The following is a 22,577-nucleotide window of genomic DNA, read 5'->3' as shown; positions in this document are numbered from 1 at the left end:
TGAAGGGACAGGGAGGAGGCTGCTGGGAAAGGAGAGAGAAGATTGAATGTTAACGACTGCTGTCATTAAACTCGGCACATAACGAGGCTAAGCAATAATTACGGCGGCGCTAGCGGCTATGGGTCCTGGGTAATTCTTCATCCATGCTGGTGCAGGGCCATCACCAGGAGGGCTGTTTTGGGGTTGTTCCTCCCACTTTTATCAATTGATCACCAACCACTCACGAGCTTGGCTAATGATAATAATGCCCCCCCATTTGGGGGGTTAGCAGATCTTCTAGGGAGTCTCCGCTGCCCAGTAAGACACTTGGTGTTATCCTGGGAGTCCCAAGACCATGACAGAATCCCACCGCCTGGTGATGTGGTGACCTCACGTCCTCTCCATCCCCAACCACGGGGTAAAGGGGGACAGTGACGTGGCATCAGGCCAACGTGACACAGATGCCCCAGCCCTGCCAATGGGATGCTCTGGATGTTAAGATGATAAAGTGTCCAGTGTTGGCTCCTCCAGGAAATCTCTTGCTGTAGCAGAGCCAACGTGGCTCTTAGGGAGAGGTTACCGGAGCACTGTGGTGACAGAGAGCAGATGGTGGCACTTTGCCACCCCATCTCTGGGAGAAAGGAGATTATAAAGGTCCTTCCAGCTGCAGCGTGGGCTCCAGGTAGTGGTGGGACCAAGCAGGTTCATCCCAGCGGTACGAGCCGGATGGGAGGATGCTCCATGTTCGCAAGACCTCCATCCTCTCTCATTGCTGGAGAGACCAGTCTAACAGCCCCTCAGCCAAGCTGCATCCATGCCCCGTGCTCCTCTCCCATCTCCCACGTGTCCCCTTCCCCACTGGAGAAGCCCACCTGCATCCCGCAGGGATGGAGCCGAGCCGGCCAGCTCTGGCAGGTGGGAATTAGCATCGGGCTGGCACCGTTGTGGAGGGGCTGGAAGAAAATCGGCTCTCCAGTAATGAGCTCTGTGGGGGATTGCTCTACCAGCAACGTGCTCGGAGTCCGAATGAAGCCAGACCTGGGCTAGGGGGGGTGGGAGGAGGAGGGTGAGAATCGGCTGCTCTGGGCCCCCTTCATTATAGACTTGCCTAAGGACGAGAGAGCATTCAAAAAGAGCTGTGAAGTGGGGGTGGGAGGGGGAAACAACCCACAACAGTGCAACACATGGTGATGTGCTTCAAAATCAAATGAATAGGCCGGGGGCAGCAGGAACGGTGGAGAGCGGAGATGGTTTGATGTCTCCTCCTCACCCCAGCCAGCTCCAGACCCGCTGGTGGGGCCGGAGATGGGATCTCCAGCGAGCAGGCGCTGCAGAGAGCTGCCCATGGGAGCGCATGCCTTGGGGCAGGACATGACCGGGATGGACCAAGAGATGTTCCTCTGATGCTCCGCATCCCTCCCCGCCTGCTCTGGGGTAGGCACTTTGCTCTGCCGTGCAGGGATGCACCAAGTCACCCACCGCTGCGATAAAAGATAAAGATGAAAGATAAAGACAGTCACCCCTGGGGAATTATACACAGCGTCTCGGCTACGGTGCTCGGGGACAGCATCACGCAGCCACCCCATTGCGTGTGACACCTGGGTGCCCAGCAAAGGGCTTGGCAGGGCTGTGCCCAGCCCTCGTAAATATTTATTTATCCAGAGTTATAAGTTATTATCTCTACAGGGTGAGTTATTTCTCGGAGCCAACATCCCTGCAGAAGCAATGTGGTGGTGCAGACTCATCGTTCTCGGGGAAGGAAAATCCCGTGCAGCACAGCCACGGTTCGCAGGGCCGACATCCAGGGTGTTACTTATGCGGCGGTTGCGGAATCCGGCGCTGGGGAAGGCGATGCCGCCCCCCGCCACGCAGCCCCACTGTGCTCGGTGCTGAGCCTGGGGGGCTCAGGTGCAGTTTGGGTAAATAAATACAGACAAATAAATTACAGAGGTGTAAGAGCAATTTCTGAAAAGATTCAGAATGAGAAATGAAGAATTATCATTTCCCGTCTCCTTTGCGATACCCAATTTTTACATTGCTCCTGACCCTCTAACCCTGGGACAGTCCATCTTCATCCCACCATGACCTAAGCCGGGTGCTGGGGTGAGGAGGGGACCCCCAAAGACCCCGCTTAGTCCCGCTTCCCACACCCTCTTGCTCTGGGGTTATCAGCTGAGCCCCTGGTTTCTTTTTGGCCACATCACAGAGCCAAAAGGCTTTGCTTGCAGGAACACCCTAACCCCTTCCCAGGTGGAGCACCCCATCCGCACCACAACCAGGACGGGCAAACCCGCAGGCGGGGAGACATCGGAGCCCCCATCCCCCAGGCTGGGAGCAGACGGCGCATTCAGCAGCGACCTTGAGTTTCTTCTCTTGGCGCTGAAGAGCAGAAAGGAAGAAGCGAGGAGGTGCTTTCACCAACCCGCGGTACTCAATGGAGAGGAGAAGCCGGCTGGAGCCAGGCGCTTTGTGCCGTTAATTGCAAACACACCTGGCTCCAGCGCGCCAAGGTCATCCCCGCGTCACGCCGGTCCAGGAGCAATTTATCTGTGTGCATGAGGGAGTGAAAGGAAGACGCAGAGCAAACCCATGGATGCCCCTGAAACCAGGGAGTGGGGATTTGCTCAGGATTCAGAGGATGAGGAGCAGAGCCAAGCCGCTGCCAGGTCCCCGGAGCAGCCCCATCCTCTCCGGGGCAGGGATGAGCCCAAGCCCATCGGGATGCCTGCGCGGGCTCTCCTGCTGCTTGAGGTCTTTCAGATTCACTCTGCCAAACCTTTTCCTCCCCGATCCTCTGCACCGAGGGCTGGAAGCGATGCACACAACTACGGAGCGCTATGGGATGCCGAGTCCGGGCACAGCCACAAAGGGTTGGTGCAAGTGGTATTGCTCCCCTCCTCCCATCCCACTCCTGATTTTGGGGGGTGATGCTGTGGGTGCCGGCAGTTTGAGCTCGGGCTGGTTCCGCTGGTGGTACCCAGCCGCTTTGGGGGGGACCAGCTGCCACCAGGTCCCCACCAGCACCATCCGCCGACCGCTTCTCCTTCCCGTCCGTAAAAACCCACCTTTTAACTGCAACATGCTACTCTCCTTCAAAAGCAAGCGCCCTGAGAAACAATAACTGATTCCCTTCTGCCTTGGCTCCCTCACTATGGTTACTAAAAGGCTCCTCATGTGTCCTGCATCCCTAATACCACCCTCCCCTCCATCACTCCCCCGTTACCATGGCAATGCGGTGATGGAGCAGCACCAGAATGTAAAGAGAGATGCAACAATCACACGCCACCCTCGTGCTATCATTTAGGATATTGATGTTTAAATCTCCTGAGATTATCTGGGTATAATTGGTTTATGGAAATAGAGACAACTCCTGCGGTGGCGTTACTCAGGCTGTCGGGGCAGAGAGCGGGTCCTTGGCATGGAGGGTGTGGGAAAGAGGGGAAGGAGTGATAGAGGGGCGGCAGTGGGGGCTGCCAGCCCATGTGCCAGCCGGCTCCTGCTGGGCTGCAGGTGCCAGCCAGCCCCAAAAACCCAACAGACGCTGCCCCCGCAATGGAGAGGTGCATCCCTCTTGCCCAGGGAGCCTCCGGGACATCCGAAGCGGCTGGCGTCGGGCACCATGGAGAAAAGGCATGCTGTGCCACGCTGACAGACCTTGGGACCCCCTCCACCATGGAGCTCAGGGTTTGTACATTGGAAAATGCCTAGCAAGCAACAGTTTGCTCTACACGCTTGCAGAGATGTTTCCAGGCTTTCACAGCCCTGGCTGCTGATTGTCCCCAGCGGATGAGTCCCGGCCCCGCTTCCCTGTCCCCTGGCATCGATGCACCTGCTTGGGTACCAGCCTGCCCAGCACTGCCCCAGGGGGATGGCCCAGAAAAACCAAACTCCGCAGGGAGCCAGGCGATGCTCCAAAGCCACCGACAGCCACTTTCTCCCCCCTTTTCCAGGGAAGTGGTGCCGAAGCCGCTCTGCCTCCTGGAAGGGCTCTTTGGGATCCCAAGCTCACCCCGCAGCAGCGCCGAGCGGAGCGGCCTCCCTCTTAACACAGACCAAAGCATGACCAGCTAATTGAGTCCCCTGGCACATGCATAATGCACGAGGAGCCAAGTTCTCCTTACCCAAGCATCCTGTTTTATTTATTAAAACACTCTTTTATTTATCGTGATATCATCCCCAACCCCAGGCAGCATTACCCTGTGGATTCTTTGACATCATTTTATACTTTCAGTATTTGCAATGCTTTCTTCCCGATGCCCCAGCGAGCCAAAGCACCCCGTCCCCCGCCTTCCCCCAGCTCAGTGAGGAGTCCTGGCTCCTCTCCCTGCACTGAGCATCACATGGAGGTGATGCTTGTGCATGTCACCGCAAAAGAAGTTTCCCCCTCAAAATTTCTGACCTCCTGGGGCTTACAAAGTTAATAACAGGGTGACAGCTCCTCAGCTGCTGTGTCCCCGCTGTCCCCCTTCGCGGATGCTGGGTACTCACACGATGACGTATGGCCACGGCACCCGGCCCTCCCGCGTGGCTGGCAGGTTGCTGGCACTGTGGAGGGTGACGGTGATGGCTTCCTTCCCCATGTGAGCCACGTGCCCCCTGCCAGCCCCCGGTGCGTGCCTGGGCTCCTCCGTCCCAGCGGGGCACTCGGATACCTGCCGGGAGTAAGCGGGAGAGACGTCAAGGTGGGGAGCGGCTGGCAAAGCTGCCGGCACATCTCCGTCACCCAACCTTGTCCCCATGGCCCCAGCTCAATGCTGAGAGCCCAGATGGGGGAGATGATGCCCCTGGTGCATCTCCATCACCCAGACTTGTCCCCACAACCCCTGCTTAATGCTGAGAGCCCAGGTGGAGTAGAACAAGCTGGGGTGATGGTGTCCCCAGCACATCTTCATTGCCCAAGCCGGTTCCTACAAGCTTTGCTCGATGCTGAGAGCCCGGATGGGGGAGAACAAGCCGGGGAGAGGATGTCCCTGACACATCCCCATCACAGCTGCCTCTTCCCTGTCCCCAGGGCCCAGCCGTGGCTCTGCACCAGGGATGTCACCATGCCACGGCAGGGCCACAACGGGTGCCAGGCTCTCTGAGAGGACACCCAGCAGCACGAGAGCATCCTGCACAGGCTGAAACCGGCCCAGCATCCCTGCTCACCATGGTCCCATGGGCGCCAGCTACACCACGGTCCAACCACAGACCCCAAGCCAGGTCACCAAAACAGGGATTAACCGTCTAAAACATCTCCATTTCCCCCAGGGCCCTCTGACCTGCCAACAACCCCCACCCCGGCCCTGGCCCCTGCCATCCCCCTTCTCACCAGCCCAGGCATCATCTGCAATTTGTAGGGACTCCGCAGGAATTGGGATCTCAGCCCAGTCCGGGGGGAAAAGGGGAGAGCTCCCCCCGCCCCAGCTCATTAATTCCCACCAGCTGATGTGATAAGGAGCGGCAGAGCTGCAAGCTGCCGCTCCTCACCCGCAGGGGGACCGTCCCCGCGCCCATCACACCCCGTCCAAGTGAGAGACGGCGCCGTCCTCCCCACCCCGGCTGCATCCTCGCCGTGCCACCGTCTTGGGCAGCACGCAGCATTAACGCATCTAATATTGCATAGTGCTGTGCCTACAAGGGGTTAAAACCCACCCTGCACCGTTTCAGACCCTGAAAAGCAAACCCTTCCTGCATCCTTCTGACCTCCTGGGGTGAAAGCAAGAGCTCCAGCTCAGCAACCACCCTGTGGGCTTCTCAAAACCGCTGCCTGCAAATCCCCTCCGACGCGTGGCTTTGCCTCCAAACTCTGTAATGAGGGGCTGCTTCGCCCTAAGCCCTCTCCCTTGTCTCTCCGGAGGCCGCCCGGCTGCAGCGGTGATGGGCTTGGCAGCGGGGAGGTGACCCACCACCGTGGGGGACAACAAACCCAAACCTGAGGATCGCTTGGGGGATGGAAACCTGGGTGCTTTGACCACTAACGGCTCAGAAAAACATTTAAATCAGCTTTTTTGCCCCCTTATTTTTTTGCTGTCAGCTCAGAAGCCAGCTGGAGCTCGGGGCTGGGTGCTGGGGACCGGCTCAGCATCTGTGACAGCCAGAAAGTGGCACCGAAGGAGCAGAAACACAAAGTGGGGGAGGATTCCCCGACCTGCAGAGCAGATGGGGGGGTGGGGGGCGTGGATCCCAATCCCACCTCAGCTCCAGCTCTGTAAGCAATTATCCCCCTGCCCAGCGACGTTGATGGAGAGGGGAAATTACAGGGTTTCGTGACCTGACGTGAGATGTTACCCGTCAAGTCACCCCCCACGGGCATGGGCTCTCCCTGCCGCCAGCCGGAGCGGGTCCGCTCCCTGCCCGAGCACCGCAGCACTCCCTGCACCCCCAAAAGCCCAGCTCGGCAAGCCCTGACACCTTCCCAAGGCTTTTCCAGAGAGGAAGGGAAAAAGGGGTGTGTGTGAAAGAGCATAAGCACTATCCTAAAAAAAAAAAAAAGCATGATTTTGCTCCATCCCAGCATCGACAAAGAGGGCAAACTGCGGGATGGAGCCGGGGAAAAGAGGAGGAAAGCACAGACTTGGGTTTAAGACTCCTGGGCTGTATCAACACGCAGCTGCATCGCCAAGGGAGGGCAAGAATGGGTGGGGGCTTCAAAGAGGCAGCGTGCAGGATTCGCGGGCAGGAAGCGCACACGGGTGGGCAGGCAGGGCAGGCAGGGATGCTCTCCCTGGAGACCCTTCTCTCCTTTCAAGAAAGCATCTGTTCAGGCTCCGGCTCTGGAGTTTCAGTGAGTATTTGCACCCCAAACACTCACTAAAAACCCAATCCAGAGGAATTCCAGCTGGCAGAGCCAGGAAACAACCTTGCTTTGAATTGCACGGACACGTCCGAGCTCGCTGATGGAGCCCTGCTCTGGGGGACCCCAGGACCTAAGCTGTGATGCTGGATCGGTGTCCCACACCACACCCTTATTTACAGCTCCAGATCACTGTTTTGGGACATTTTCCTATGTTTTTCCTATTTTCTTTCACGTTCCAGATAACAGAAGCAGGTTTCTTAGTGCACATCTTCATACCCACCACATATATTTACATTTCCCTAAGAAAACAAGTAGGTTTTACCTCTAGCAATGGTTACAGCACGATAATTAGCGAGGGGTTTTAATAGCAAATTCACGAGCGGTTAAGCTAAGTAAAACCAGCAGGAGAACAAAACATTTTAAAAATAGCAGGCGTGAACAATGCCACGTTTTGCAGGCAACTGGTACCCGAAACCCTCAGCAAGGCTGTGATTAACTACCGAAAAAAATCCCCAGTCGCTATTTAAAGCCAGGAAGAAATTCAGTATTTCTTCCAGAAAGGAGGGTGCCTGCGGTTCCAGGTAGAGCCCACGCTTGTTTTTCAGCTCTCTTACTCAGCGGGAAGCAAAACTTCTCCTTCCCTGCCAAGCCAAGCGCTCTCACCCAGGAGTTTGCAACCTGTAGCTTGCGTAGGCGGAGAAAAAATAAAGTTCCCATGTCCCCAGGGGTCTCAGCTGGGGACACTACATGTTTAAAACATTTTGAGGTCCCTTGGAGCATCACCGACTCCTGCAGAGCATCTCGAGCACCTCACTCAATCCACTGCCCTGATCCCATACAGCACCTTAACCCCAAGCCACCCTTAAAGCATCCTTAATGACGATTATTAATTATTCACACTGCAATGTTGCGGGGAGGTTGATTAACGGTGCCTGAGCTGCCATCATCGTAATTTGTTTTTCTATCAACTCTTTATCATCTCGAAAGAAGCATCGGGGCCCAGGCAGTTCCTCTACAGCAGCGTTCAGCCAAGATTAAATTGCTTCTGGCTGCGGGCTGACAAGACATAAATAGCCTCAAGAGCCCGGCGTTTAGTTCGGGGAGGGCAGCCCGGGCTGGGAGCCAGCAGGGACATCCAGGCATGGCACTGCAGCGGGGCAGGGGCTCCTCCATCCCGGCTCAGCCCCTGCCCACGGCTGGGGGCTGGAGCTGCGTTTTCCCCCTTGCAGAAGGTCAGCGCTTGCAGGATGCTGCTTGAATTTTGATTTCTCCGGTGCGTCGGACAGCACAAGACCAGAGGTGAGCGCCTGGGGCTGTACACCTGCAGCGTTCACCTCTTCAACCCCAAACACAGCCCTGCCAGTGCTCCTTGGGACGATGCACCACTGCTCTGCAGGAGAAGACGCCAGCCCCTGCTCTACCGTGGAAGGACTAGGACCCTCCTGGTCCTTCGTAGCGAGCCCCACAAGCTCCCCAGCCCTGGCTACAGCCAGGAGCGACACTGCCACGGGAGCGGGAATACGCTCCTCTACGGTGGGAGCATTCGCAGCCCCGAGCTCCTCCCTGCCCCTGACAATTTATGAGCTGCTGTTGGGAATGTGTCAGCTTTATTCTCCTCCTGAGACTTCATAAAATAATAGTAGGCTCCATGAGCGAAGATGGACTGGAGCTGGTGTGAGTTTTCCTATGTGATGTCTCCCCAGGCTCCTTTCAAGCCTCCTTATGGCAGCTAAACACCGGCAAGCTGCTTCCCCTCCCCTGGCAAGCCAAGAGGATGGGAAATAAAGTGCCACTTGGCTTTAAACAAGCAGCAGGATCCGTCCACAGGTTACACGTCCAGCGCTGTGCCATGGGGGGTCTGAACACGAGGTAGAGCTGGAGGATGATCAGGACAGCCCGGAGCCAGGCCAGGATATCCTGGAGCCAGGCTGGCCTGAAGATGCTGGGTCCCCAGGTGTCCCTTGGGACATTCTAGTAGATCCAGCCACCTCTCAGGGCTGGACCTCAGGGCTCTGGGATGCAAGATCATGCCAAGAGCCCCCCAGGACACCACAGAGCATCTCCTGCTAACGGGGGCAGGCAGCCAGCTAACAGCCGATCATCTCCGTCACGGGCAGCGAGCAAGCACGCACCTCCGGGCACAGGGGAACTGGGACGGGGAGGGGGATTTTTACATGTCATCAGGCAGCAAAATGGGGTGAAATATGGTCTTACAGGCCACGAGCAGCCCAGCAAGGACTCAGCGGCTGATGGGTGAGCGGATGCAGCTGCTTTGCCCAGACCAGCCTTCTCCCAACATGCTGTGCAAGGGACAATTTAGCATCCTGAATTCAGAGTTTTCTGGGGGTGGGAGATGCATTGCATCCCGGCTGCACCGTGCCCTGCTGTCGCCATGTCCCCAGGCTCCACGCTGGTCCCCGCAAGCCCAGAGTGTTAGGGTAGAGCGTGACATCCCACATCCGTATGGGTTTGCACCCCCCCCCCAAGCATCACGGCTCCTCGTCTGTCTGCCCCACTCTCCAAAGCAACCGGAGCCTCAGCGCTAATCAGATTTGAGGCTGTGAAATCTCATTTGAGGCTCTATTAATGCATAGCTGGCATGACACAGGCCCCGGCCTGTCTCCAATGAGCAAAACAAGGAAAGCAATCTAGCTGGGAAAAATGCATCTCCCGGAACAAGCTCGGGGGAGCCGGCCAAACGCAATTACAGTTAAAAGGAAGATTAAAACAGTATCAGCACTCTTCTTCCTCTGACCCCTGCTCCCACCTGTGAGGAGCACCGAGCTGCACGGATGGGCATCCCCAGCACCGTGGTCCTTCAAGCAGGGCTGGGACCTGGTGTTTGCAAGATGCAATTGCAGCGGGATGCTGCCCCTACAAAGCAAAAGGCTTTTGCACGATGCCACGATCTCCCTGCATCGGTGGAAGGCACGTGGGCTCGTCCACGGTTTGCTGATGCAGCATGGGGAGGTGTTATCCTGCTGGGTCCAGCCGCGGATGCTTTCTCCCTCTTTGCTCGGACACCACTGAAGTTTTGTTCCCCGATGCCTTGGAGCTGCTTGGTATGGGATGGCAGGAGAACACAGCCCCCCTGTAACGACACCTACAGTTAGCATCTGATGGAGGAACCCTTGCCCTTGAAAAATAGCCTCTAAGGTGACACAGAGGTGGGCGCGCAAGGCAAGGAACAGCCGTCAGCTTCCCAAATGAAAGGAGCCAGCACGCACACGGTTTCCATTTCGAGGAGCTAGCAAGCATATCCTCCCCCCTGCAAAGGCTCTAGACTCTGGCAAGCGCAGCTCAAAACACAGCCCTAAGATAAACAGCCATATGGTTAGAGAACCTCAGCTCCACCAACGGCCCGAGGCAGCCCGAGCTCGTTTTTGAAGCAAACCCAATTGTATTACAAGGGGTATTTCCCAACACCTTCACACAGCAGGTTCAAACCACCCTCCAACACCCGAGCGGTTAAAGCCCTTTAGTAGATCCCCAGCGAAACAAAAGCGAGAGGAAGAAAAGCGATGCAGGAAAGCAAACACTGTTTTATTCATCGTTTCATCCTGCCAGCCTCGGCCCTCCCTGCCGCTCCAGTAACCTTCATTGCTGCAGGCAGACACCGCTGCTCTGCTCCCATTTCCAAGCCAGCAGCAGGGACGGGGGGATTTTTTCCTTGGATTCGGGCTGAGCTTGATATATTCTTCTTATTATTATTTTTAAGCAAGTTGTTCCCTCGAGGGGACCCTGCGGGAGCTCATTAGAGATCACAGGGCGGTTTCAGGGCGCCAGGAGGGAGGATGCTCTCCCCCATCGGCACGCAGGGATGCCGACTCCGAGCAGATTTCCCTGGGGACCCCCATTGCCGCCGTCCGGGAATCCCTTTGGGCTAAAAATTGCCAAATTCATTTTCCTTCCATTTATGTAGAAAACTCCCAATTCACCTGTCAAATAATTAAATGGGCCGGCAGCCCAGCACCGCCTCGTCTGCTCCATTAGGAGAGTTTTACACTTTCTATATTTATCAGTGGCACCAGTGCAATTTCCTCCACCCCACCTCTTAAAACGGAGCAATTTTCTCTTTTTAACCCCATTTGCTTTTCTCATCAAGGCAGTTATTTGACACTTAAAGGGACACGATGACTTAAATTGCAGGAATTGGAGCTAGCAGCCGCTCCTCCTACCTGCGTTTCCTCCGAGCATCCAAAGAGTTTGTGCTTTACAGACGAGCAAATTGAGAAGCAGCTTGGAAAACCTCTTGAGGATCTGTCTTCTCCATCCGAAAAGATTCTTCTCCATTTTTAGCTAAGGAAATGTGAATTGCCGCTCTGCACTGGCCCATTTCCATGCCGGATCTCCACTCGGGCAAGGAGAAGCAAGCGGAGAACAGAACTTTTGGACCAAGCTGGGCAGCCTCAGCTCCCCAGCGTTATGATAGGGGATATCGTTTCCTTGCAATACATCACTAGGAGCATGCATTTTCACTCCCAAAAACATCATCTTTCCGTAAATCAGAGCTATGCAAGCAGCACCCCAAAGCCATTTGCCTCAGGTCCCCTTTTGCTCCCGGCTCCCGCCGGCACGGAACAGGGATGATCAAGGGATACTGAGAGCCGGGGCGCTGCCGGAGGAAGGCAAAGTCCCCAATGAACCCGTCAAGGCGTGCTCCTCCCCGGGCTGACAGCTTTTCAAAGCCCTACAAATTGCTCGCCGGAGTGGCGTTATTCATCTCACCCGCATCCCGGGGTGAGCCCTGCCAGCAAAGTTTGTTTTTCAGCCTCATCGGGCTTTCAGTGAGTCGAGGCAGCTCCAGCCCCTCACCCCGGTGTCGGGGCGGCAGGCCGGGGAGAAGGGCTGGACCCCTGCCACCCTCCCTGTGACGGCCTCTGTCATCGGGATGAGTGATGGATGAGCGGGCCAGGGGACAGACGGGAGACACACGCCATCCATCACCCGCTAACAGAGACCTCTGCCCCGGCCCTGCCGCTCCGGTGATGGGAAGACAGAAGCTTTTATCCACCATCATCGCTCAGCGAGATGGGGCACATCGCGAGGGCATCTGCATCCCGCCGCAAGCATCCTTGCCCTGCCCCCGCAGCCCCTCTCCCCCTACCACGGTAGACGGACAGAAATGCAATGTCTCAGCCCAAAACCATCCCCCAGCCCCTCGGCACAGCCAGATGGATGAGCCAGGCTTGCAAACGGGTCTGGGTTTGATCTGAAGCATTCAGGAGAGGCCAGGGCTGGGCTCTGCTCCCCACCGAAAAGCAGCAGAGCTAGCAAACTAATTCACTTCACAGCCTGTCATCCACATCTGACCGGTGGGGAAAGGACTCCTGAGATACCCCCTGCACGCATTAAGAAAGCCCCAGCCTGCCCCCCCCCCCAAAAAAAAGGGCCAAAGTTGGTCCAGCTGTGGCTCAGACTCCCGCAGGTCCCTGTGCCTGAAACGCACTCGGTGTTTGAGGAGCCGCTGCTTTACTTTCTGTATCCTGCTTAAAAAAATAAAGGTGATCCTTATTCTCGGGGAACTTCTTTGCTCGTCCCTGTGATTTATGTTACACCAAGTCACGCTGCACCCGTGCACGCTTTGCTGGGGAAGCTGTTTAGCTCCATGGAGAATCCAAAGGGATAAAGCACAGCGTAAGCGGGGCCAGGAGCTGTTTTGGTCCCATTTTTCAGACCTGTTGAAGCTCCACAAGTCACAGCTGGCCTTGTACGGCATGGATGGGGTGTGCTTACCATGGGAAGCACCAGCTGCCTCTCACCCAGCTGCCTGGTACCCCTGCGCTCTTGCAGCCTGGTAAACAAGCGAGACCGAGCGGGAACACAAGCTGTGTGCAAACCTATTTGTTTGATGCAGAAAGGCTGCGATTCCTTGTACCCTGACAGCAACAGATTGCTGTTTTGGGATGGGCGCCTCGCTGCCAGCTGGTCCAGGGAGACTGGAAACAAACCATCTTCTGTGGGCTTGCAACCAAGTCCAACTGCCAAGGAGATCTCCAAAAGCTGGCTCCTTCCCCCCAGCACCACACAGACCTGCTGGAAGTGAAACGGGAATGGTTCCCAGAGGAAGGGTCCGACTTCTGCTGACCTGGGGGCTGATTCCCCTTAACTGAGCCCTGTGCTCTGCTGCAAAGTCCCCAGGGATCTGGTGAGCCCAGTCCCCTCCCCTCCATCCCTGCCAGGCTAGGGGAGGAGATATCCCTGGGGCTGACAGCTCCAAGGCTCAACCTCAGCCATCCCAGCGACTGAGAGATCCTCCGTGGCACATTATCGACCTGCTCGGTGCCATGCCCAGGTCCTGGGACAATTAGGGAGCCGTCTGGCTCTGCAACACGCGCGAGGCATTTGAACAGCTAGCAGAGCCTCCCGCTTCGTGCCTAGGAATACATTATCTGCAGGTTGCGGTGAGATGAGAAAATCGTTAGCCCCGTGCCTTGGCCTTTCGGGTGGAGCTCAGCACCCATCCATCACCCCCACCATCCTGCAGATGAGATGCTGGGCACGAAGGCAGTGTCAAAGAGCCGGTACCCCTCTGGGATGCGCCCGCACGTCTTTGCCATTTGGGAAAGCAAAACAGATAGACACAATACCCCAGCATCCAGATTTCTCAGGCCACCGCTCCGAGCAGCAGCCCTGCGATGGGACCCCTCACCCCTCTGAAGTTGCCCCTCTCCATGCCCCAGCGTTACTGACTCCCCAAGCTATTGACCACCCAAGTCCTGCCTGAATTTAGGAAGATATTTAGGCTCTCAAACTTCAGTTTAGGGTTCAACTTCACCATGCACTGCAGGATCAACATGCGATGCTTCGAGATGCTCAGGTTTGGACCACCGAGAGCCAAAACAGCTCCAGACTGACAAGCAACTCCCATAGCTTCAGCTTGCTCCGGGCTGCAGCATCCCAGGAGTGCTTTTGGAGATTAAAACTCCCTCCCAGCTCCACCTGGTCCATCCCCCTTTCCCATAACCCAGCACAGCTCAACCACCCTCCAACACATTTTCCGTCACTCCAGCCCTCCCCGGAGGGCGGGGAGCCAACATCCCCCCGCCTCTCAGCTTTTAATTTTTAAATAAAAACCACCCTGGCGAATACTTGCCGGGTGACATCAGCAGCAGGTGATTTATTGCATTCCCTCTGGGGGCCCAGGAGCAAAATTACATTTGCTAATGCCTCGCCTTACGCCCCTGGCCTGGCTCCGCACCATCCTACTCCCCATCCCAGCTGATTGCTATCGATTTCCGCAGCTCGAAAGAGTTTACATCTAGACATTTGCTGAGCAAACTCAATCAGGCCTCGCTAATAAGCATTTCTGGCCAGTAAATTTTCAGCTGATTGGGGTGGGGATAGCACATCCACTTGAAAATCAAGAGAGGCCAAGTGCTGCGAAGGGCGAGGAGTCGCTCCAGGGTCCTGAGGGTTTGCAATGCTCAGCATCCTGCCTGCAGCGCAAGGAGCAGGCAGCTGCCCTGGAGGGGGGCTGAGCAGCTCAGCAGGGCTCGAGCACCCCATAACTCCTGTGAAATACATGGATCAAGTGCTCCAGAGCCATCAGCAACACATTTATCCTGCACAAGGGAAAGAGCCGAGGCACGAAGGCGTCCTGCAGCACTGCAGCAGCAGGTAGCCCCCGTGCAGGGCACACCGCAGGGGAGAGGGATGCCAACCCAATTTTTACCCTACAGCCACACCAACGTAGTCACCAGGACCAAGAAGCACATGTCCAGCATTGAGGACATCCTTGTGACTGCACCCCGGACACAAGCCACCACCTGTGGAGTCCCTTGTCACCTCTCCACCGTGGAAGCCCTTAGCTGGGGGGGCTGAGTAAGGGCTGCCAGCCCCATCCCTGAGCCAGCAGCGTTTGCCGGTGGCCCAGAGGCTGCAGAAGACCTTGCCATCAAGCCCACCATCCCCAGCTCTCCCACCAGCCCAGCTGGAGGCCGCGAGGGACTCCCTCGAAGGAGAAGAGGGCCCAGAGGATGCCTGGGGGACGGTTGCATGAGATCAATCCTGTCTCCGGTGCTGTAATCCAGCTTTCACAAGCAATGTTTTCACAGGTGTATGAGACACCTCTGAGAGCAGCAGAGACAATGTCTTCATCAACGGACATGTTATTCTTACAGCGAGATACAGGAAATGGAGCCCCTGGGGTAAGGGTTGTCTCTTTTTCCTTTATTTAGACAGCTTTTAACATAACTAAGGGAAGAGAAACGCAGCCTCTCAGACTGCGTTAGCCCTGCCCTATGGTTTCTGCAGTTTTTAGAAGTCTAGATTTGAGCTGCAAGATGAAATATTTAAGACATGTCAGCCCCAGATGCCCACAGTCAGCATTTTAAGAGCTTCTAGGTGACACCGTCCGCTGCCTGGGGACAGCCAGCTTGCAGGGCTGCCTTTTGGTACTAGAAATGCAAAGTTTGATGTCTCATTCCCCCATCTGCACGATGGGGGAACGATCCCAGGCTGGGAACGCGATGGCCTGGGAGCAGGAGCAGCGCTGGTACGCAAGCTGAGCCGGGGACGCGGATGGAGGTGGCCATGTCCCCTTGCACCCCTCCATCTCCTCTCCAGCACCGCAAAGCTCTAACAGGAAGCTACTATGAATAATAACATTTTGTTATTAATTTAGGATGGTGTCTTCAGCGGCTGCACTCACCTGCACTGGTGAGGAGGCCAGATCCGGGCTGTAGCCTGGCGAGGAGAGGTGGAAGCTGTTGCGGCTCAGTGCAGCAGGGGCAGGCACCGAGGAAGAGGAGGAGGAAGGAAGCTCGTCTGCCGAGTCACCCGGGAGCTCCGGGGAGGATCTGAGTGCAGGGTCAGCCCACAGCCTCTGGGGGTAAGAGAAGGGGTTTGAAGACCCAGCTTTAGGCTCCAGCACCCCTTTCCCAGTCCCCCCATAACATCTCCCCCCACATCCCAGGGAGATCCCTCTGCATCCCAGCTCCATCCTCCAACACTTGGGCTCAGGACCTCACCCTTCAAGGGCAGAACTTTTGCAAGAAATAAAAAGAAACCCTAAACCAGCCATAACCACCCCAACAACATTTATTTTAGACTTAGAGACCATCCCCTCCCCCGATCCCTTGGGATTGCTCCTCCACAGCCCCAACTGCCTCAGGAAAAAAAAGAAAAAGAAAAGAACAAACCTATTCTCATTTAAAAAATTATCTTATTAATCAGCTTTTTAGCAGCCCAGCCCTCCCTCCATCCCTTACAGGGAGCACCTGCCCAGCTCCCAGCTGCCTCTGATGGGGACTGGCTGCTCCCAGCCCTTAAAAGAGCGGGGCAGAGGAGGGCAGAGTGATGCTGGGGAGCTTCACCCTCCCTTGGGGGGGTGGTGGGTTTTCTGCTGGAGGGGGTTGCCCTGCACCAGCCAAGAAGGTGAGGGAGATTTGGCTGGGTTAAGCAGGTGGGTTGGTGGTCCTGGTCCTAGTCTTACCGCAAGTGCTGTGGGTGAGGTCAGGGGCAAGCTGTAGGTCTTGTGCTTGGTAGGGGATGGTTAACGTTGTGTTGGACCATGCTGGGGTGGGCAGAGCCAGGTGAATGCCCCATAAAGGATCTTTTCCTGCAGCTCTGAGCATGGTTTGACACGCATAACCCTCTTTACTGGCTTTGCTTGGGTGGTTGCTGTCTCACCAAGACCCTGCCTGCATCCTGAGCTTGTCCCAGCTTGCTCCTGTCCTGGACAAAGAGGGTCCCTAACTTTGGTGGCAGGCAGGGGACAGGATTCAGGCTTCTACCCAGCAATGCTAGGGAATGAGGGAGGGGAAACTGAGGCAGGGCTGTGCTATTTACTAAAGACACCCCTGAAAGCCATAGAGACCTCTCCCTTTTTGCTCTTACTCCAGCTGGTGCCTACGTGGGGCCATCTAGCTACCCTAGAGCCAAATCCTGTCCTAAGCAGACTGGTCTGCTCTTGTTTTGCTGGAGCATAAGATCTCTGGCCCCCAAATCTGGGCTCTCCTACCTCAGGGGAGCAGGCGCGGCCCTCGGTGGGCAGCGAGTGGTAAGCAGACTCGGGAGTACGGAGCAAGCAGTTGGGGACAGGGATGCCCAGGGTTCGGGATGCTGAGCCTGTGCCCGCTGCTTGCTGGTCCTCCTCCTGGGTGCCGGGGGACAGTGGTGGGGGTGAAGCCAGCGTGGTGGGTGGCCGGTGCTCGTGCAGGGATGCGGTGAAGGCCAGCCGGCCGCAGTGCATCGCCGGCTGCTCGCTGCCCACCCGCAGCAAAGCCATCACTGCGCTGTAGCGGTACCAGTCCTCGTCCCTCCTGGCGGAGAGCTTCATCCGGGGCTGGTTGGTGCGGGGGTAGATGGCGAAGAAGGCTTTGCCCACCTGCCTGCTTCTCCTCATCCTCTCTGCCCGCCTGGGGAAGTTCAGGGCCTCGATGTGGAGCCGCACATCGTGGTTCTTGTCATTCTTGCAGAAACCTGCTGGGGGGGGGTGAAGCCTTGCTTAGGAGGACTGGTGGTCCCAGGAGCATCTCCTGGGCTCACCCATCAGCAGCCCTGGTCAGCTCTGCTCTGTGAACACTAGCAAATGGGTTATGCAGCCTGGATGCACCTAGACCTTGGGGGGGCGAGGGGGGAGGAGTTGCATTGCTGGTGGTGTTGGCCCCACTCTCCAAGCTGGACCTGCCCCGTCCACCTCACTAAGCTCGGACAGCTTTGACTCCAGCTCAGGGGTTTGCTGTGGAGGCAAAGGTATGAGCATGATATGGGGGTCTGCAAGCCTGAGACAGGCTGTGCTTGCTGCAGAGCTGTGCTCCTGGGTCACCTCTGCCATCAGCCCATCCCTGTGGCATCAGCCTCCTACCTCTGGGCAGGGTGAAGGTGAATTTCCTCCTCTGGAAGGAGTAGATCTGGTCAAGGTCGCTCTGCTCGATGGTGTCGGTGGTGCCGGTGCTGCTCTGGATGACCTTCCCGCTGTTGATGCGGAGCTGAATGCCGGTGCCAGAGCCCTGCAGCAGCGGGTTCTCCACGGTGAGCCGCAGGGCGTAGCGGCCCCGCTGGTTAAACTGGGCACTGACCACCTCAAACTCAAAATCCAGGGTCTTCTCCTCAGCCTTCAGCCGGGAGCGCTGCAGGGCCGGGGGGATGCGAGGCTCCCCTGCCTTCCCTGCCATGGGGATGACAGAGATGGGATTGGAGATGAACACTCCTTGATAGCAGGGACCTTACAGATCTCTGCCCTAGAGCAAGCCCTCCTGGCAGCCTGGAGCAGGTTTCTGAGCCGAGCTGGCTCTGCTGCCACTCTTCCCTTCTCCTCTCCAGCTGGGAAAGCTCCTGAGGGTGCCCCTGGGTATGTGTTGGCTTCAAATCTCAGCAGGCAGCTTTCAAAGGCAGCAAAAAAAGGAAAGGAAATCCCCACCCCTGAAAAAGCATCCTTCAGTGCCGCAGGGAGATGCTGAGAGCTTTCCTGCCCCTGTGCAATGGCAGGGACAGGGGCTTTGAACACCAGTTTGTTTGCTGGGAAACCAGGTAACTAGATGCAAAGCAGTGGCTGCCTTCCAGCAAACAGCCTGGGATATCCAGGGTGATGCTGAGCGATGCAACACAGACGTGTGTGCGCATACCGGGTGTGCTGGGGGGGGTGCGTGTGTGTGTGTGTCCCTGCAGCGGGGAGTTGATGGCTCCTCGAGCCCTTTGCTTTGGGAGATTCACCAGAAAGGCGTTTGCTGGATGTTGCAGAGCCTTCCGGAGATGCTGGTGCCGAGGGTGGTGCGAGCCATGCCAGCTGCTCCCATGTGTTGCTGGCCCCCGTGGGACTATCCCACTCCTCCTGCACCCACGGGCTGTTTGCTGGATCTCCTGCTGATGGGACCAGGCAGCCAGGCCTGCAGCTGCTTTTTGCTTTGTCTCTAAGGCAAGTTTTTAGCTGGGTTTGCCAGTGGAAGTGGCTCCCCACAGGGTCAGGCAAGCCAGGGGAGGGGAACGGGATGGGCCTGGGGAGCAGTGCTTGGCTGTTAGGTCAGCTCCCAGAAGGGATAGGGGGCACTTGCCCACCTAATCCTAACGCCTGGTAACTTTGCAGACAAGCCCAAGGCAGAAACTGCCCCATGGCTTAAAGCGTCTCTACAAAACAAGCAGTTGAAATGGTTCTTTGCACGGACGGCTTGGAGATGTGCATTCGCAGCCTGCCTGGGAACTTGCTGGGCTTTGGGCACCAAGGGCTCAACACAGAGCTGGGATCTTGCTGCTGCAGCAAGGGCTGGGAATGCCCTGAGAGTCACAACTGGGCTGCAGAAGGGAAATTGGGGCTGGTGGGGTGCCTGCATGTGGGTCAGGAGCCGTTCAGGGGTGATGTCCTGAATGAAAGCTGGTTGCAAAGGGGTTTTGGTCCACGTCTGCTCTCCTCCAGCTCAGCGTTACACGGGCTGCTCTTTCCTGCACAGAAGTATGTGATTCTGGCTGGTGCAACTGGAGCTGAGCTCCCTGCCTGCTAAACCTGCTGCCGAGCCAGCTGAGCATCCAGAGGTTAGTCCCACCATGGATATTTTGGGACTGACATCAAGGGGGTTGATGGTCTGGGGTGGGCAGGAGCTGGAACAGCACAGTCTGATCCTCGCCAGGAGCCCCCTGTCATATCTCATTCCCCCATCGCCACTGAGAATAGCACGTTCCCACAGCTTTCGGGATGTTTCCAGTGAAATGTGAGCTGGAGCCGGGCTACCAGATGGCCCTTCTCTAAGGCAGCTCCGTGCTCCATATAAAAAGCCACATTCCAGTCTCTTCACGCTGGTGCAAGCTTGAAACAACAAGGTTATCCTAGGGGGGAGCAGGTTGGAGGATAAAGCAGCATCTGAGACCCTGGGGCATAAGACTTTTTTGCTTTTTTTTTTCTAGCATGGGAGCAGCCCAGGGATCTGCAAGGCAGCTGGCCAAGACCCGTACTGAAATCACTGCCCCCAAGAATCCCTTTGGAAGGGTGCGTGGGCCATGGATGGACTCACTAAAAATAAATCCTGGTGACTCACAGCTCCTTGCTGCTTCCAGGGAGGCCGATTGTACCTCCTGGTCCTTCCTCAGTTTCTATTTGGGAAAGAAAAATAGAGGTTGGAGCCTTGCCTTGAAGCACCGATCCTGAACACAACCTTGGCTGACGCGTTTAACCTCCTGCCGTGGTGAGGATGTTGTGGAGGTCAGGATGAGGACAGGAGGGAAACAGGCCACAATTCAGGGGGTTTTGGGCACCGAGTTGGGTTTAAAGCAGAAAAGGGTGATCTGTGTGGTGCTAAGCTTGAGCTGGTGAAATGGAGGTGGGGGGGGGGTCACTCCCCTGCCAGTCAAGCCTGTCGGGAAGAGTGCTAATGTCTCCAGGGCGCTCAGATATGCTGACGGCTGGATTGCTTCCTTGAGAGGGCTGAGAGTATAAATGCTTTTAATGCTGTTGGAGGGTTTGGTGGTTCTTTCCCCTGATGGCTGGAGACCGCTCGGTGCTCCCAAAGCAGAGATGTGCGTGAACAAGATGGTTTCTCCCAGCCGGGAGCCCAGGGATGGCTTGAATTGAGTGTGCGATGCTGCTCTGAGTTGTTTCACCTACAAAATCGTGGCAATCTGAGCTGCTAGCCCTCTATGGAGGTGTCACAGTTGTGCTTATCTGTGCAGCTGGGACTTGCTCCTGCCCCCCCCCCCCCCCCCCCCCCTTGCACCCCCATACCATGGTGGGGACCCCGTGCCACTGAGCTGGGCTCCGCTTCCCTGGGGCGCAGCAGCAGCAGCAGGAGGAATCATGGTGATCAAACTGGTGTACGTGTGAAGGATCACGCCCTGGTCTTCAGCTCCCAAACGCTTCTGAAATTTTTCTCTGCCTCAGCCAAAACCCTGCCAGGCTCTAACGCGGGGAAATGGGAACTATTTCATCCTTAACTAGCCTGCTTAATTTCCTTCCTGCCCTTACGCAAACACATTACGGAGCTACTGCTAATGACAGCATCATCAAAGACTAATTTTCCCCTAATCTATTCTAAGGCGCAGTTCATTCATGCAGCGTTTTCCCAGCTGTATCGGGGGCGCACGTGCAGCGGGTCTGGAGGTGCCACCTCCATCACGTTAATGTGGCACCAGGCACAGCCAAACCTGGGGCTGAGACCCTCCCTTGCCCCCGCCAAAACCGAATACCAGTTTCCACAGCTCTACTGGGAACGAGGTTGATTCATAGGACGCTGTGAGGTCTTTTTTGGCAGCCTGGGGGTTTTGTTCTGTAAAATGAAAGGTGGCCTTTGGCTGGAGCTCTGCCTGCGTAACGAGCTCAAGGTTTGGGTCCGGAAAGCTGTGTAATAGCAACGAGAGCTGGGTGTTTTGGCCAAAGGTGGGTTCCTGCTGTCCTTAGCTCTGTTCCTCCATGTAAAAGTCCTTTCTCTTAGGGAAGGGTCCCCATAGGTGCAGTGATTTGCTCATGGCTGCTGGGTTGTACCGGAATCTCAATGCTCCAGCACCTTATCCAGTGTTACAAGATAAAACAGGCTCAGGACGTCAATGCATAGAAGAGGAGGACACTTCTCCAGAAGCAGAAAAGGGATTTGGGAGAGACCTTACCGTGTGGGGCAGAGGCCAAGGATGCATGTAGCGATGGGCTTGTGGTGTCGGAGGGTCTCTGCACCCCGCAGCTGCTGCTCAGGACTGGGAGAGGTGTAAGGAGCAGGAAAACCATCCCATCTCCTTGCTTATCCAGCACGAGCAGCAGCATCTGGGGATGCCACTGAGCTCCTGGTTCACCCGCACCTTTCAGGGCTCTTCCCAGCCTGGTCCCTGCCGCCTGAGAAGAGGGCAGGGAACCTTGGCAAGGTGTACCATCAGAGCCTGGGTGGGAACCGCACACCCAAGGCTTGCGGCTGGTTTCGCAACAGCCATTTTTGAGTCAAAAACACCAAACTGCTGGAATACCAACTTTTTGCAGGGCGTTAGAGTGCCTTGAGATGTTTTGGTAGCAACAAAGCCCTTCCAGGGCTGGTGTGCATCTATATAATGATGACTTTGCTAAGATCAGGATAGATGTTGCTGGAATATTTTTGTCGGGGGGGGAAGGGGGGGGGAAACGACCCCTGTGACTCTGAATTTCAGCCCCTTCCCTCTCTGCTAGCCCTTTCCCCAGTCCCTCAGCTTTCCCAGGAAGCACCTTTGGGATCCAACAGCAGCATTTATCATTTAAAAACAATCCCAGAGAAGGGGGGAAAAAAACCAAACCCTGCAGGTCATTTTGTTCAGTATTGCCACAAGGTTTTGGCTAAAAATTAAGCTAAATCTTCACCCTTGATTAATTTTCCTTTGCTTCACTTGCTGTCACGTGTGGACCGTGTGTATATTTGTCCGGATTATATCCTTTTTTTGTAAGCTGCTGTCTCCTGGACTAAGTGTAGCTGGTGGGAAGGACGTGTTGGCCGAGGAGCAGATGGATAATGGCAGTGTGGCAAAGCTGCCTGTTCCACCCAGCCGCCTGTGCCCACCGGGGCTGGTTACTCCTGCCCTCACCCTGGGGGCAAAGCATCCCTCAGTTCGTACCCCAAGATGTTTTGCATCCCTTTCCGACCTCCTCCAGGCTGTTTCCCGCTGCTGTGGGACTCACTCTGCACCCGTGGCACTTGCTGTGTGAGCCCTGGGCAGGATCCGGCCATCTCTGAGGGCCTGCAGGGAGGATGCTCTGTTGGTGGTGTCCCCAAACCAGGGACGCTTGTCCCCAAGCTTGCAGCAAACCAAAACTTTCCCTCCCTGTTCCCACCCCTCCCAAGTTGCACTGGGTGGGGGCAAAACCAAATAAATCTGCAAGATTTGGGCAGAGGATTGGGCTCAACTGATTTACACCAGTAAGGAGCTGGCCCTTTGATTT

At 56.3% G+C, this 22,577-nt stretch overlaps 1 protein-coding gene across 1 annotated transcript in view; it reads right to left on the bottom strand.

The window, feature by feature from the left end:
* CCDC33 (coiled-coil domain containing 33) overlaps window positions 1-17,877 on the bottom strand; it is a 45,334-nt gene extending 27,457 nt beyond the window's left edge. The window contains 4 exon segments of the mRNA XM_076348677.1: window positions 4,468-4,631; window positions 15,411-15,584; window positions 16,722-17,182; window positions 17,568-17,877. Coding sequence (XP_076204792.1) covers window positions 4,468-4,631; window positions 15,411-15,584; window positions 16,722-17,182; window positions 17,568-17,877 — 1,109 coding nt within the window.
* Between the last annotated feature and the right edge of the window lie 4,700 nt (window positions 17,878-22,577).

The sequence above is a fragment of the Aptenodytes patagonicus genome, chromosome 10 (assembly GCF_965638725.1).
Source record: "Aptenodytes patagonicus chromosome 10, bAptPat1.pri.cur, whole genome shotgun sequence".
In the NCBI taxonomy this organism is placed as follows: Eukaryota; Metazoa; Chordata; class Aves; order Sphenisciformes; family Spheniscidae; genus Aptenodytes; species Aptenodytes patagonicus.
This window is presented reverse-complemented; position numbering and strand designations above follow the sequence as displayed.